The 15,452-nt window shown below is 33.1% G+C and overlaps 1 protein-coding gene across 1 annotated transcript in view; it reads right to left on the bottom strand.

Moving 5' to 3' along the window:
- Positions 1-331: 331 nt before the first annotated feature.
- LOC135211482 (mucin-2-like) overlaps positions 332-15,452 on the bottom strand; it is a 134,667-nt gene continuing 119,546 nt past the window's right edge. Inside the window, exon 7 of the mRNA XM_064244789.1 lies at positions 332-14,328. Coding sequence (XP_064100859.1) covers positions 13,771-14,328 — 558 coding nt within the window. The 3' untranslated portion in view covers positions 332-13,770. The remainder of the gene's footprint in view (positions 14,329-15,452) is intronic.

Below are 15,452 nucleotides of genomic sequence, written 5' to 3'. Positions count from 1 at the left end.
AAGAAAGAATGAGAGATTATCACCATTGCTTTGCCAGGTTTGTGGTATTGTGTAGGTTATATTACTAGGTCTTTGTGACTAGATTTTGTTACTTATCAGGAGGCAAGACTCCTGAACTGTCCATAAAGCTGAGTTGCCATTGAGTTTCATAAGAGCATAAAAAACTTTTCTAAAGTAATTATTTCCTATACTACTATGAAAGACAATATGGTGATTTATATACAAGCTAAAGAATTACTATTATTAGTATTTGTGTGGGAACAATGTATATCTTGTATTACATTTGATCTTTTAGGTTAAACATGTAATACATGGAAATAAAACAAAATAATAGTTACAAAGAGAACAAGCTTTTAATATCAATGACATACAGAAAGAAGCAAAAATGAGAGAAATTCATTCTACTAATGTAATGAAGACCAGTTATCATATCATTCTAATACTGGCTTACTGGCTGGCTATATTACTTGTATCAAGTACACAGACATTGCTTTATAAATCTATATGATAGTACAGTATTGTGCTTTATTACAACTCAATCTAAAAATATTAAACTATCCTTACCAACAAAACAATATACAGGGTAGTGAACACAACAAAAGGCTTAATAACAAAGTAATCTAAACTCAAAATAAATCAAAAAGATGTATATATCTTTGATATACTGTAGTCTGCTCAATCAATCACTTATCAAAACTTGTCTAAAGTTATAGCGATTGCAAAACGTTAACCAAGTTTGCTCTATAATTCAGCTTGAACAGTACAACTCTTAGCTGCAATCTGAAATTCCAAAACTGCAACATACCATCCCTTACAACATGCCGCTCCTTACATCAGTAAAACTATGAATGCCACTATCCACTTATGATTATGTATCCCTATCTATAAAATCTCTACCTCTGAACAGTAATCTGAATTCCAATTTGTCACACACATATGCACATTGCAAGTGCAATATTTCTTATTTACAATCTTTACAGATGAGTTTGATAACTCAATACAATTTCCTTATTTCTGTTGACAGTACGTATTCTCAAGTCCTCTTAGAATTTCAATTTCTTCTTCAAAATAACTCATATACTACCAGCATTAATGAAAAATATTAGACACACCATTTTAAACTTAAACAAAAAACTAAATGCAATCTTAATAAAGTTCCATCTCCAAATCTGACTATATATGACAATCATGAAATGATGACAACTATTTCTGAGAACTGCATTTCTATACAAGCCTTCCGATCAGAATCATTCCAGCTAGCTTAGCTCATCTTCTCTGCCATCAGACTTTCATACATGAAATATTTGTAGAAAAAGTTAATCAGATATTCCATACATTCACAAATGACTGAATGAATACGGAATCTTGGCCAATGATCAGGAATCTTTAAGGTCATTCAGTGCTGTCAGCAAAGAAATTCTATCTTTCTGAAGTAATGTATATCACAATCTAACTTTCCAACCAAATGGATGCTCTTCACTGCACATTATCTTTTGATACTATAAAGAAGCAAACAAATATTGGCTGCTATCTAACATAACAAACAATTTAGCAGCCATTAATTCTAAAATATAGATTTTAATATTACATCTTATTTCAATACATTACTGTAAGTATATCATTTAAATAATGTATAATTCTTAAGCCCTTTTAATAAACTAATAATACTCAACACAAAAGCTTTGGCAACAAAGAGCTTAAAAATCTATAAAGTATACAGCATTTTTCAATAAGATTTATTAAGAGATAAAATATGTATTCCATTCTTGAATGAAGAAACAGAATGCCTAATATTATCCATTGCAACATGCGAAAATGACACTTTCCAGAGCCTTGGGGCTTCTGATCACTACTATAAGTACTCTATATTACTGTTTATGAAAATCAGTACTGTACTGGGAACTTGAGAGGAGGATCAGAATCTTTTACATACCTTGCAAACTATGCACTGATGCATGCACCTAGTCTGAACATATAAACTTAGAAATCTACTTGGCAATATCAAATATTTTTGAGTAAACATTATGCAAAAATAACTTTTCTTGCACAGTAAACTTTGATCATTATTTTCTTAAAATTCAATATATTCTATGTACATTTATCAGAGTAGTAGTATAAGTCTTTATTTTCATATTGTACAGTATACTTGGCAGTAATCGATACTCAAGAATTTTATTCACAAATAACATACGACATCACAAGTTATTTGCAAAGATTTGGGTCTAAAGTCCCTACTGCACATACTAGAAGGACATTTTAACCCTTACTGGATGAGTGAATATATCGTTATGCAGCTCCTCAGGCCTGGTAAACATTGAGGGCAGCAAAAAAAAAAAAAAAAAAAAAAAAAAAAAAAAAAAAAAAAAATCCATGGAAAGAGGCAGATATGCAAATGTACATGGTGAAAGAAAAAATTCTAAAAAATTTTCCTTACCTTCCACGAGAAATTGAAAATGGCTATTTACAACCACTTATGGGGCCTCTTTTACAAGACATTCATAAATTCTACAAACTTATGTTTTTCTAATATATAAATTTATTTTATTTTGTAAAATTATAATTACTGCTCACACAATATCAAAACAGATAAGAAATAAAAGCAGTGACAAATTCTTAGCATATTTGTTGAAAAGCATTTATGTAAATTTACAGAGACCGAAGATTCAGTAACTTTTTTTACTTTCATATTTTTTCTAATATATTTATTTCCACTTTTCTTTGTAAAATTACATTTACAACCGACATACTATCATAAAAGACAAGAACAAAAACAACACCAACCCCTTAGTATATCTACGAGCAAATTTACAAAATGACGTCATGTGAGAGACGCAGAACCTTCTCCCTTTAAGTCACAAGCACTACGGAGATTGTATTGAAGTCCTGAGACACCCACACTCATGGTATTAGCCAGTGATTAGTGAATTTATGGGCTATAAAAGTATTGGCACCTCTTTCCCGCCTGATTCTTTCAAATTGATGGCGTGTAATATTATTTTTCTACAGGATCAATACGTCCACCACCCCAAAACCTGTTATTACTACTCCCGAGGACCAATCCATCCATTAAGGGTTAAAAGTCCAAGCAAATATAACTTTTAAATCTAAAGTGGCGAGATTTCTTGGGCATCGACTACTCCATAAATTTCAACAACTTCCATGTGAATGCCTTTTGTACTGCATTTGTGCTTAACTAGTCTATCCCTTTGGTCAAATCCAAAACTTTACCTAATATGCACGTGGTCTTACAATAAATGAAAAAAAACGGTTATATGCCTAAGTCAATATAGTTCTTGAATGTACAACTCCCATGAAGAAGTTACCTAACAAAGAAGTGCTATATTGTAAATATTCTACCTTGTAAACATTAAATTTCTGTGACTCAGGAAGCCTTTTTTTTTTTTTTTTAGAAAACCAGTTTAATTTTAGTAATCTTATATATATATATATATATACTCACCAATTTACATTATAACTGATTTTAAGATGAGGATTTGTACTTATATTCTTTAAATGTGAGGGGATTTATCCTAGTTATTTTTGTACCCACACCTCAACTTACTGATTGCTTGATACATCTTTGGTGATCCTCTAAGTTTATTACTAAAAATGTTTAATTTTTGTATTTAAAAATTATTGTCATAAATAATTTTTCTTTTTTCTTGACACAATTGGGACTGAATAATAGAAATATTTGTTGTCAATGCAGAAACTGCTTGACCTGAACATTATAAATTACTCATAAAAGTAAAATACAGTGAAAATTTTTTGCAATTAATACTTTTAAGCTCCAAATACTGGATACTTGTGTTCTTTGATTCCAGAACCTTTTTGTTTGATGTTCATTCACAAAACCATTGACAAACAGTTGCTGAACACTGACCAAGGGCTAGGTCAACACATCAATGGGAGATCTTTTGAATGCAATTACAACATTATCAATAATGATGACAAAAATAATATTAAACTGATTTGTGCTTTGCATTGGAACATGAGGATTATGATGAAAAGACCAATTTATATAATCTTAAGATTATAACACACACTTCAAAGCAATACGCTTGTAATGAATGTTTTATGTACAGGATATATGTAAGTCCCTTAGTGATATCAGCAATACACATTGAGCGCCTTCAAGCATTTCTTAACACAATTTACAATGACTTATACAAAAAATTCCTACTACCTACATCAATTGGGATTTCAAAATAAAAGAGAGAGAGAGAGAGAGAGAGAGAGAGAGAGAGAGAGAGAGAGAGAGAGAGAGAGAGAGAGAGAGAGAGAGAGAGAGAGAGAGAGAGAGAGAGAGAGCTGGAACATACTAATGACACAGAATCATCATTTCTTTATAAGTATACTCAAATTTCATAATTTCACACCTTCACATGATGTAATATTACAAATATAAGTAACACAATGAGGCATGGGCATGTGGAGTACGCGGTTATGTGTACCTAATAAGTAAATCTGTTTCACTTGAAGAGTTGAAGAGTACCAATAAATTTTCAGCTAAAATAGTAGAGCTGGCCTTGCTGTTCAGTGAGCTTCACTGTATAAAAAAAGACTCCTAAACTTATGATACTGTATAATGTAATGTAAACATGTATATATGCCCATTTCTACTTGGGAAACATAGTTTTGAATTTTTGTTTCAGCTCAAATAAACATATAAATTATTTCCAAAGTGGCAAGACCCCAAAATACTTATTTTCTAGTAGGAATTGTCATAACTTCCGAACAAATAACCCTTGTTAAATAAAGTCAAAAGGCTTTTATATATAAAGAAGAAAAGAATTTTTTCTTCATATAAGTGTATGAGAAAACTACTTTTGTGGTTTTGATTCTATTTCAATATACTTTGGAAATAGTACTGGTTTTCATATTTCAATTAAAAACCATACTTAGAAAAATGCAGTATTTTGAATATGTAAACGGAAAATATGAAAATAATAAATACTGAAAGCCTATCAATAAAATCTTTCTATTAATCTTCAAAATCTTAACTTTATTCAGTAATTGTAGGTAAATTCTGATTTTAGCAAACTAAACAACTGACAAAGGTTCAGACAAATTTATACATCAAGACCAAAATATTACTTAATGACTAAAACCTCATTACCATAAAAATTGTTATAAAATTCAACACCACAAGTTAGAAATGGCACAGCAACTATGCAACCCTGCAACATTTTACGAAACTATCTTTGATCTAGCAGTCAAGACAAACTACTCTCTCAGATAAGATGTGGTAAAAAACTTTTCCCATTAATGAGGATGCAGTGATTGTGATAATGTTGACTGAAAAACAAAAGGATAAGATTATTCAGGATCCTAAAAAGGAATGTTTCCCTCCCCTCCTTGAATGTGTCCAGCATACTCCCACAGTCATCAAACTGATGAATTCCTAAATAAGAGTGGGAGAGCCTAACCCACAAGTAACTCAACAAAGTTCTAGGTATGGGCACTGTAGTATATGGAAAGATCCATTAAAATCTGTGGATGACAATGAAATCTTTACAAGTGCATCTTCTCCTCCATCCAAAGCATAAGGTCAGGGGGTAAATTTATTTTTCATTTTTCTAGATGAACGATAGATATACCCCTTGACTTTATACATACTGGTTATTTCTGCATCACAAGGAGCAAATTGCTTGCTGTTCAAATTAATGGATGATATGCAGTAAAGGGCCCTCTAGAGAACATACACAAATTAATCCATAACCACGGTTGCCCATTATTATTAATAGGTGGTTGCCCAACACTATAAATATATTGTATCATAAATATTTCCTTCATCAAGCGAATTGGGACTGAGAGTATGCAAGTCGCAAGTCCTGCAGTTACTCCCCTTTGATCTTCTGGCATACCTTTCCACACTCTAGCTAAACAATATGATGGAAACTGCCTCTGTGGTGTCTCCTTAGATAGATTCTAACACTTCCAATCACCACTAAGTTCTGGTCTCTAACAAATAAAAGGACATCTCTGAAAAGTGTGGGTGGTATGTTCCAAACAGCATTGCATTGCTTTACACCACTTTATCAATTGAAGACTTTCAAGCATGTGTTAAAACAAAAAGCCCATATCAAAAGTATATTTTCAGCTTGAGTTTCTGTGCTGCAATTCTCATTTGGTGATAAATCAGTCGTATGTATTTAATCAGTCATATGTATTGTAGGAGTACATTCATAACAATGGTCATCATTCACCCACTAATAAAAGACTATGAATATTTTTGAGAAGACTGCCATCTTTCTAGCTTTCTGCGTGACCTCTGATGCTTTGAGGTTCCAGGACCAGTGAAGGGTTCCCTCATATTAGAATCAATGAAAACTGTGTTTGGTCAAACTCTCCAGAACTACATCTCAGCTGAGTGACACTTTGATACAACTCCTAAATGACTTATGTAAAACATTCTCAGTAATCAAATGACCACAAACACTGCTCAAAATATACTTTATGCAAAATAAAATTTACCTCCTTTTTTGATCAAGGAAGCCGTTTTCTGAACTACTCCAAAATGACTGTCGGGCTCTACATGACTATTCTTCACAAACCATCTAAATTGAATGATATTACTGTACTAACAATAATTACCAAGCATCAGACCTGAAACAAAACTCTCTTTGATAATGACTAATTCTGTGCCTGTGCATATTGTTCCAAACTTATGTGGTACTAAATTTTTTTCTAATATGAATTGCTACTGTATTACACATGAACTCATATGACATATAAAGAAAAAATCTAACTTTAAAATATAATATGAAATTAATTCTTAAATAAAAAAAATTACTGTAATAATAGCTCATACTCTCAAAATGAAAATGGTATTGGGATATAGATATGTATATAATTCAGCTTAAAAATTGGTAAAATAAATTTCCAAGAAACATTTTACATTCCCAACTTTAAGATTTTATGCTAAGTCATTCCTTTAATTGTGAGTAAGAAATAAGTTTATGCTTTAAACACAAGCCTTTGTTTATAATTCTGGTAGTGTAGCAGCAATACAGATAACTACAAACATCAAAGATCTCTACAACAATGATTTAAAAAATAATACTAAATTGCTTTATAAGTACTTTTTGTATCCTGATGAATTTTACCAAAGTCCAGAATTTCACGTTATCTAAATAACAGTGGTTATCTAGTTACTGAATAGCTTCCATTTTGAGAAACGATGCAAAGTTCACTGACCTGGATGCTTTCTACTTACATATAGTAATTCCAAAGAGAATTAAATGTAAGCAGCAAAGAAGCTCTTTGTAAAAGAGTATTAACTACAAAACATATATTGCTTAAAACATAAATGACTTAAACATTTTTATGACTTCAAATAAAAATATGCTACCATGGAATTAAGGTTCTTTAGTTGTTGTCTCCTAATACACTATGAAGCGGAAGTTCTCTGTTACTTCTCCTGGAAAGAAAGAAAGAAAGAAAGAAAGAAAGAAAGAAAGAAAGAAAGAAAGAAAGAAAGAAAGAAAAGTCTTGTCAAATGGCTATAGAATGAAAACACAGTCCTCTGACAGACTTAAATTTAAGCAGCCATAAGTTTATGAAGCTTACAGGACTTTTTTACACAGAGCAGTGCATTAAAGCTACCATAGGTTAGTGAAAAGCCAGTGGATGGCAGGGATGCATAAGCTAGCCAAGAGACTGTGGTTACTTAAGGACTTTCGGCTCAGCTAATCTTCTCTAAAGCAGCTAGGTCAATGGACACACAATTTGGCACTGGTTAAAACAGAATGAGAGAGAGAAAAAATAAACAAACTACAGTGAGTCTGGTCATCGCATATAACATGGCTGGCTGCAGTCAGATTTATGACTCAGGATTGAGCAATTTTAGATTATATACTCAATCCATATAAAAATAACATTAAAAAACTGCAGGTCAATTCTAGATGTAACAAAAGTAACCTATGATGAACTAAGTTTTAATGGACAACTCTTCTTTTACTAATCATACAAATCAGCAGCTTCAGACATTCTTTGTCTCTTGACCACAGCATTATAGACCTTGTAAGTATGATATCCATGCGAGTAAGTAACAGAGTGTAAAGATGTGCTGCTCCAGTGTAATTAAATCCAAACTGTTGCCCCGCAACAAGCCAAACACGCATTGATTGATTATGAAGTTTAGACCTTATGGGCTAGAACTGGAAACCTACCACAGTTGTTCAGCATCTATGACTTTACAATTTCTTTAAGGAACAAGAGGCTTTAGTGCTGGAAATTTGCTGACAGACACTATACGTACACATTTAGCTGAATGGAAAGACAGAATAGATCTTTCACTGACAGAAAAAAAAATTTCATTTTATCTATAAACCATGAACTCTTCATGGCAAACTAAAAAGGAAAATTATATGTACTATGATGAAAACAACTCACTATTCTACTCTTCTCTTCTTTAAATAAGAACTAACAGACAAAACTAAGATGGCTAATTAATACTCCCAGTTCAAATCCATTTGCAAACTCCTTCAAGAGTTGATCTAGGTCAACTAATTAACTTCAATACTTTTCCACAACACATAACATCAGTACGTACCCAGTACTCTTAAGTACTATTTACTAAAGAATGCCAATAAAAGTTCAACTTTTTATTTGTCTAACGCAGACAATCAGTAAAACTTTGTGTCAATCATTGACACAGATGGATTTGAAAGAATTGCAAATTAGATCAATATAAATAGCTTGTACTCCTAGAACCTGTACCTATTTTCCCAGTGTTCCCAAACATATTCTATGTTATAAAAACATGCCAATGTTCACAAATGACATTCAACTGATTCGGGTAGGAATTATAAAATAAAAGATAATGTAAATTGTGAAAAATTTTGCACAGTAAATCAATGAGCATACATCACAGTGCACAGTAACAACTGAGGACAAAAAGTGTGGTAAGGTTGGTTGTTACAACTTATTTTCATGAGGTCCTATAGTTCAAACACTCATTTTCTCAAACTTCCTTTCTGGTGTAGTGAGCACTTGTGGAATATACGTAAATGAGAGAATCTACTTATAGAGTCAGTCATGAACCAACTGTAAATCTACTGTGCACACATACTGAGAATCTTGGTTGTAGCAGCTCATTATTTAAATTGTTGCAGCAATTTTAATAGAGTAAACTCTTCAAAAATGATAGTACTACCCTATTTATGCAGTCTGAGCCAACATTCTGAGTATCATTAATAAAGAGCAAATGTTAATGAAGAGCAAGCCTAAATGCATTATTTCATAGGATAGAATGACCCTATGATAAAAAAAAGAAAAGCTGCAGATTATCATATAACTATATAAAATGACAAACAAATACATAAATACATCTATAAACATAACAAAAACAGAACTAAAAAAATAAGGTACAATAAGTAAATGAAAAGTGTCGTGAACTGATGAATTTCAGACTCAACAGCACAGCCAGGAAGACCATTCCAAAGACTAAAGTAAAAGGTATGAATGATCTCCTGTGCATGGCAGTGTGACATTGTGGCTGCTGAACACAGTAAGGATGCAAAGAGTAGCTTAACATAGTCATGGAGGTGCCGGCACTAAAGGAGAAAGTGAAAGTTGCATGGTGAACCATACTAATAGGCACTAGCAATCTCAATTACTGCTCTCCAAAAGAGAAAACTAACAATTAGAGCCATTTTGTCTACAAAGCAACACAGCATCATAACAATCTCTACGTGTAGGAAACCATTTGAATATTTCATAATCTTCTGTTGACATTCACTATGTTTTTAAGAACTGTGAAGAGGATGGCTTGATGTTACACTAAGTATCATTCAATATTCAAAATTTGCATGAAACACCTGCATGGTCCCAGACATAGTGTCAATCTGAATCCAAAAATCTGAGAGAGGTTTCTTGCCCTGTATTACTTCCATCTCTTGCTACAGTATTAAGCATCTTTCTTAGCAATCTCAGATAACTGAATATGTAGTGAACTTTTAACTAAACTCTGATAAGACTGCCAAGGACTATTGAAGGAGCTTTAACATTATGGATGTGATCAACTTCATTGTTGATAATTGGGATGAAGTACAGCCTTCAGTGATAAGCTCTGTTTTATGTAAGAATATCATGAGGCTGTTAAAACATTAAAAGACATGGTAAACAAAGTGGATGTTGTTGAGCTGTTTAATAATTAAAGAGTTGGCGGACAATGAGAAGTTGACAGAGCATAAGCAGGATCAGGCAGGAAGCAAAAGAGAGAAAAGGTATAAGATCTTCAAGAATTTGATATGAAGTATCTTCCTAGTATCCTTGCACTGTTTGAGGATGCCATTAGCTTATGAAGGAACCTGATTCTAACATCTCCAGTACTGGCTGGCACTACACCCAATATCAATGATCAGAAGGCCTTTAAAGTATATGATGAAATGAAGGAGAGCCATTGATGTGCATGACAAACAATGATTTCAGCCTCCTACTGGATATCCGATTCCATCCAATTCCAACTCTTTTGGTTAACCCACTCTTCATCTTTGATGTCAAGCATCATCATCCACCACTTCCAGGTTCATCATTATCCAGATCATGACAGCCTTCCTTTGCCCTTTCATTGGATGATGGCAACATATCTTATGGGGATACATGCAAGTAAGAAGGGGGTTGGATTGTTGATGACCTTGCTATGACTGGACTCAAGGGATTATGGGGAATACTGAATAGTTCTTTTTTATATTCGTAATTACCTTTCTTATCTACATTTATGGCTTGCTTCATATTAGAAAAAATTAGTATATTCAATTAAATTTCTGTTCCCAAAACTAAGTTGCTTGCTATCCCAAATATTTTTTTATATTTTTACAGGATTCCTAATAAGTATTTTTTGCATTTATATTCTTTCATATTACGAGTAATTTTGAAAACATTCAATCATAGTTGACCCAAGGGAAATTTTTCTCCACGAAAGTTATCAATGTGTCAATATTTTCCCCATATGACTGGTCTTGATAATATGCATCCCAATTGCAAAGGTAAGACTCTTGTACAGTATACATGAATGCATTCCCTTCAAAACATACAAAACAACTATAAGCATAATATACAAAGAAAATAAACTATGACAAAACAGCAATGACATAGGTAAGTATATTAAACATACTGTACAAAAACATAATGGTACCCTAGCTACATTTTTACAAAAGTTATTGCCATATCACCAGCATTCAGTTTATTAAATGTTGTTGGGCTGTCTACATGACGTCTTGAAAAAATGTGGGAAGCAGTAATAAAACAGGTTGCCAATACCGAGATCAAATGTGTTAAGACTTGAACAGAACAGGAAAATGCTGATATAAATAAATCTGAGACATATAAACTATAACATGAAAAACATACTTGATCACCAGCAAAATGATGCTTTAAATGGGGCTCCCACACTTGGTAACAACCAATATCATGGTAATTTGAAATTTTGGACTTGGTATAATCCATTACTAACTGACAAACCAGGTATTTGTACAGTGAACTTTTACATATACCTAAATAGTTCTGGTTTTATTGATTTTCAAACATTAAAACAATGAAAATTGAATAATAAACCAGTAACAAAACAAAATGGCTTAAAAATACCTTGAAGACAATAACTAATATCTCTCTCTCTCTCTCTCTCTCTCTCTCTCTCTCTCTCTCTCTCTCTCTCTCTCTCTCTCTCTCTCTCTCTCTCTCTCTCACACACAATCATTAATGATTAAGAACAATATTAAAAATATATAATAAAACATAAGATATAAATGATACAAAATTAATGTTTACATATATCTACTATGTATTGTCTCACTTATCTTAAAATAAAAAGATCGTTGTCAAGAAATGGCAGAGTGAGTGTGTTGCCAAATATTTTAAATACTCTACATTAAACAGACATGGAGAAGAAGAGCTGATAATCATGATATATCAATACACTCTTTACAGATGACCAATAAGGTATTATTAAGGTTACATTCATTAGTATCATCATAATGTGAAATGCCTTTTTCCCAGCTATGCACTATACTTAAAGTATATAAAACTAAAATCAGAAATGAATATCATTTGTAAACACAATCCACAGGTTTGCCATTGTCAACTCATGATTTTTTAAGCATTTATAGAATTTAATCCCTTTTCTGCAGAGTGGGTGGTACTTGTTCCATTACACTACAATTAATTAAACTTAGGTAAAAACATTATAGCAATAACAAAACATTAGTCTATCTAGTCATACAATTTTATTCATGGTTTGCTATTCACCAGCAACTTTTGAGGGGAGAAAAAAAAAAGTCTAAAATTATCTGATTCTTGTTTGGTTGTTCACTAAAGAGTATCAAAAAAGGGTTAAATTTTACCTCAAGTTCAAACATGAAAATCAAAGTGTGTGGTATAAATATTTAAGAAGCACTTGATAAATTATTGAATGTTCAAGAGTTATTACAAAATAAATGATTCTAAAAGATTAATCATCTTAAGTATGCCTAAAAGTTAAAATGACAAGAAAAATTACTGCCATGAAAAGCATTTACTAGTTGGGTTCAATGAGATCAGGCTGTTGCTATTACAAGTCTTAAAAATCTAATACTGTACACATATACTTACTCTTATAGCCAATGACAACCAATCCTAAATAACTGCATCCAGATAGTGAGTTCAACAAAGTATAAATTGCAGATTCAAAATAGATTGCATAAAGTTATGAAAATTTACAAGTAAAACTAAGTTTCACCATCCCATTTACTATACGTGTAATAACATCTGATGCAAAGCGAACCTTCAACAGATATACTACACTTATTCCACTATACCTAATGGGCATCACAGGCAGTCCCCGGTTATCGGCGGGGTTCTGTTCCTGGGGGCGTGCCGAAAAACGAAAACCGCCATTAACTGAAACTCGGCAATTTATGGTACCATAATGGCACTTATGGCGCCTCTGCTAGGTATGTTATGGCACCATAACTCTTTTACTGGTGCCTTGCGGTGCCAATAACCGGAACTCGGCCTGTTGTGGCGCCATAAATTGCCAAGCGCCATAAAACCGGATCGCCGATAACTGGGGAGGGACTGCCAGTATAGTATAGCTAGTGTACTGAAGATGTAAAGGTAAAAGCAAATAGAACAATTCCATGTTAAATTTGTGAAGAGCAATGGCTTAAGGAATAAAATCCATATTGTTTTAAGGATTTTGATCCTTTTCAGGGTGGTCTTGAATAAATACAAAAAAGGTAGTATGACTGGCAATAAAAAGATTATGTAATAAATAACAACAGATACAATTATTTCCAGCTTTCCAATTAAACAGGTTCATGACAATTGCAACTATGATTAATGTCCTTTTGCAGAATAAAAAAAAAAAAAAAGGTTTCAAACTGTGAGAAAATTAAGTATTAAGTACCAAGAGAAATCTTCATAATTTGTAAATGACAATAATTCATTAAAAAAATACCAATAAAGATCAGAATTAGTATTCTTAAAGTTTTCAAAGTGGGCTTTCACTGAGAACTCTGAGGATGGTTATTACATTACACAAAATCCTAAATCATTTAATAGAGACTACTAATTCTTCCAAAACAAACCAACTCTTCAAGTTAAGTTATAATTGACTGCATAAATATGGTACAAATAGTTACCCTAAATGATACAAAGATCACTTAAATGCACAGCAGGTCTCTACCCTTCCTTAGTGAAAGCAAAACTGATCAAGATGCTAATATTTCTGAGACCTGGACAAAATCAAATACATTTCAAATGTGTTAAGATGCCTGTAAAGTAAACCTACCCATCTTTCAATAAGGACTTACCATGAGCAGATTTAACATGCTTACTCAGGAGAGCTTTGTTTACACAGCTAAAGGTACAATGTGGGCAACTATGTTGACTGTCTTCTTTGTGTCTCTGCAAATGTTTTTTTATTGCATCTAACCTTGATGTCTGGTAATCACAACTGGGGCAATGATGTGGTTCTGGATGTGTTTTCTTGTGCTGGGCCCAGTCCTTCATATTTTTGGAAGAGAAATCGCACAGTGGGCAAGACATAGGTTCAACATGGATTCTCTTATGCACAGTAAATTCCTTTGCACTTTTGGTGGTATAATCACAATGTTGGCACGCTTTTGTTTCAGCGTGTGTTTCTTTGTGCTGCGTGTAATCCCTGAAAATCACTGTGGTGAAGCTGCACTTTGGACATGAAAATGGCTCCTTATGATGGATCTTAGTGTGGCGTCTCAGGCCTTCCTTAGTTTTGAAATTCTTCTCACATGAAGTGCAAACAAATTCTGTTGTCTCCACTTTTTTTGAACTGGTGCTGCTCTGTGAATATGATGGTGACTGCTCCTGGGAAATTTTAACAAACAGAATATAGCATTTACATCCTGAAATAGCTACAAAACATTAACATGAAACATTCTTTTATTTGCATGGTATTTCAGAGAACTATATACATTCAATATGAAACTGTTGATCTGAATAACCTTTGTGGTAAAAACAACTTTCTGCAAAATAAAAATAAATATATAATTCCTCTAGCAGACACCACTGTGTGTCAGCCTTATTTTCAGACATACTTCAGAAGAAAACTTCCCACCAAACTACAAGACAGGAGGGGTAGGAATGTGGGCAATTTTGATAAGAGCTGGATTTATATAACAAAAAAGGTAATTTGCTTTACAAAAATGTACAATCTTTCAATCATACATCCAATAACATTAAGTAGCAGAACATTTAGCAGAAAAAACATTTACACTGCCACTATGGTTTGTTTACATTAGAACTTGATGATAATGAAGGTAATAACTGGTGCACTGACTCAAGGTTACTAAACTGATCCTTAGGTGATCGATGAATATAACTGGCTTGTCTGCAACGAAGAGAGAGACAGGTGTCAGAGGGCACAGAACAACCTCACCCTGAGACATGACCAGGTTTTCTGGTACCAGAGACTTCCTACTGGTGCATGGCAGTTCTGAGCTCAGGTTTTTGATGGTGAGGCCACTGACACTTGTTTTCTCAGGGAAAAATGCGGGAATGCACACCATTGGGAAGGCGTCTTTACTCTACATAAATTCAGTTAAACCCTGAACCGAATCCAAAATGAGATTAACCCTTAATGGACAGATACCCTCATATCAGTTGCAATAACAGGTTTTGGGTGGTAGATGGATTCACTCATGGCATCAGTATTACGCGTCATTGATTTGAAGGAATCGGGTGAGAAAGAGGTTCCAATATACTTCTATAGCCCATAAATTCACTAATGGTTACTTTTAGACTAACTAAGATCAAGGAAGCAGGCGGTTCATGAGTTAGTTGTGATCTTGACTTCGAGGGAGCAGATACTGCATCTCTCTCACATCATGTCTTTTTATGAATTTGCTCATAAATATACCCAGGGGTTGCTGTTGGTTGTAGTTCTTATCTTTTATGATAGTATGTCAGTTATAATTGTAATTTTTCAAAGA

Source organism: Macrobrachium nipponense, chromosome 4 (assembly GCF_015104395.2).
Source record: "Macrobrachium nipponense isolate FS-2020 chromosome 4, ASM1510439v2, whole genome shotgun sequence".
Lineage (NCBI taxonomy): Eukaryota > Metazoa > Arthropoda > Malacostraca > Decapoda > Palaemonidae > Macrobrachium > Macrobrachium nipponense.
This window is presented reverse-complemented; position numbering and strand designations above follow the sequence as displayed.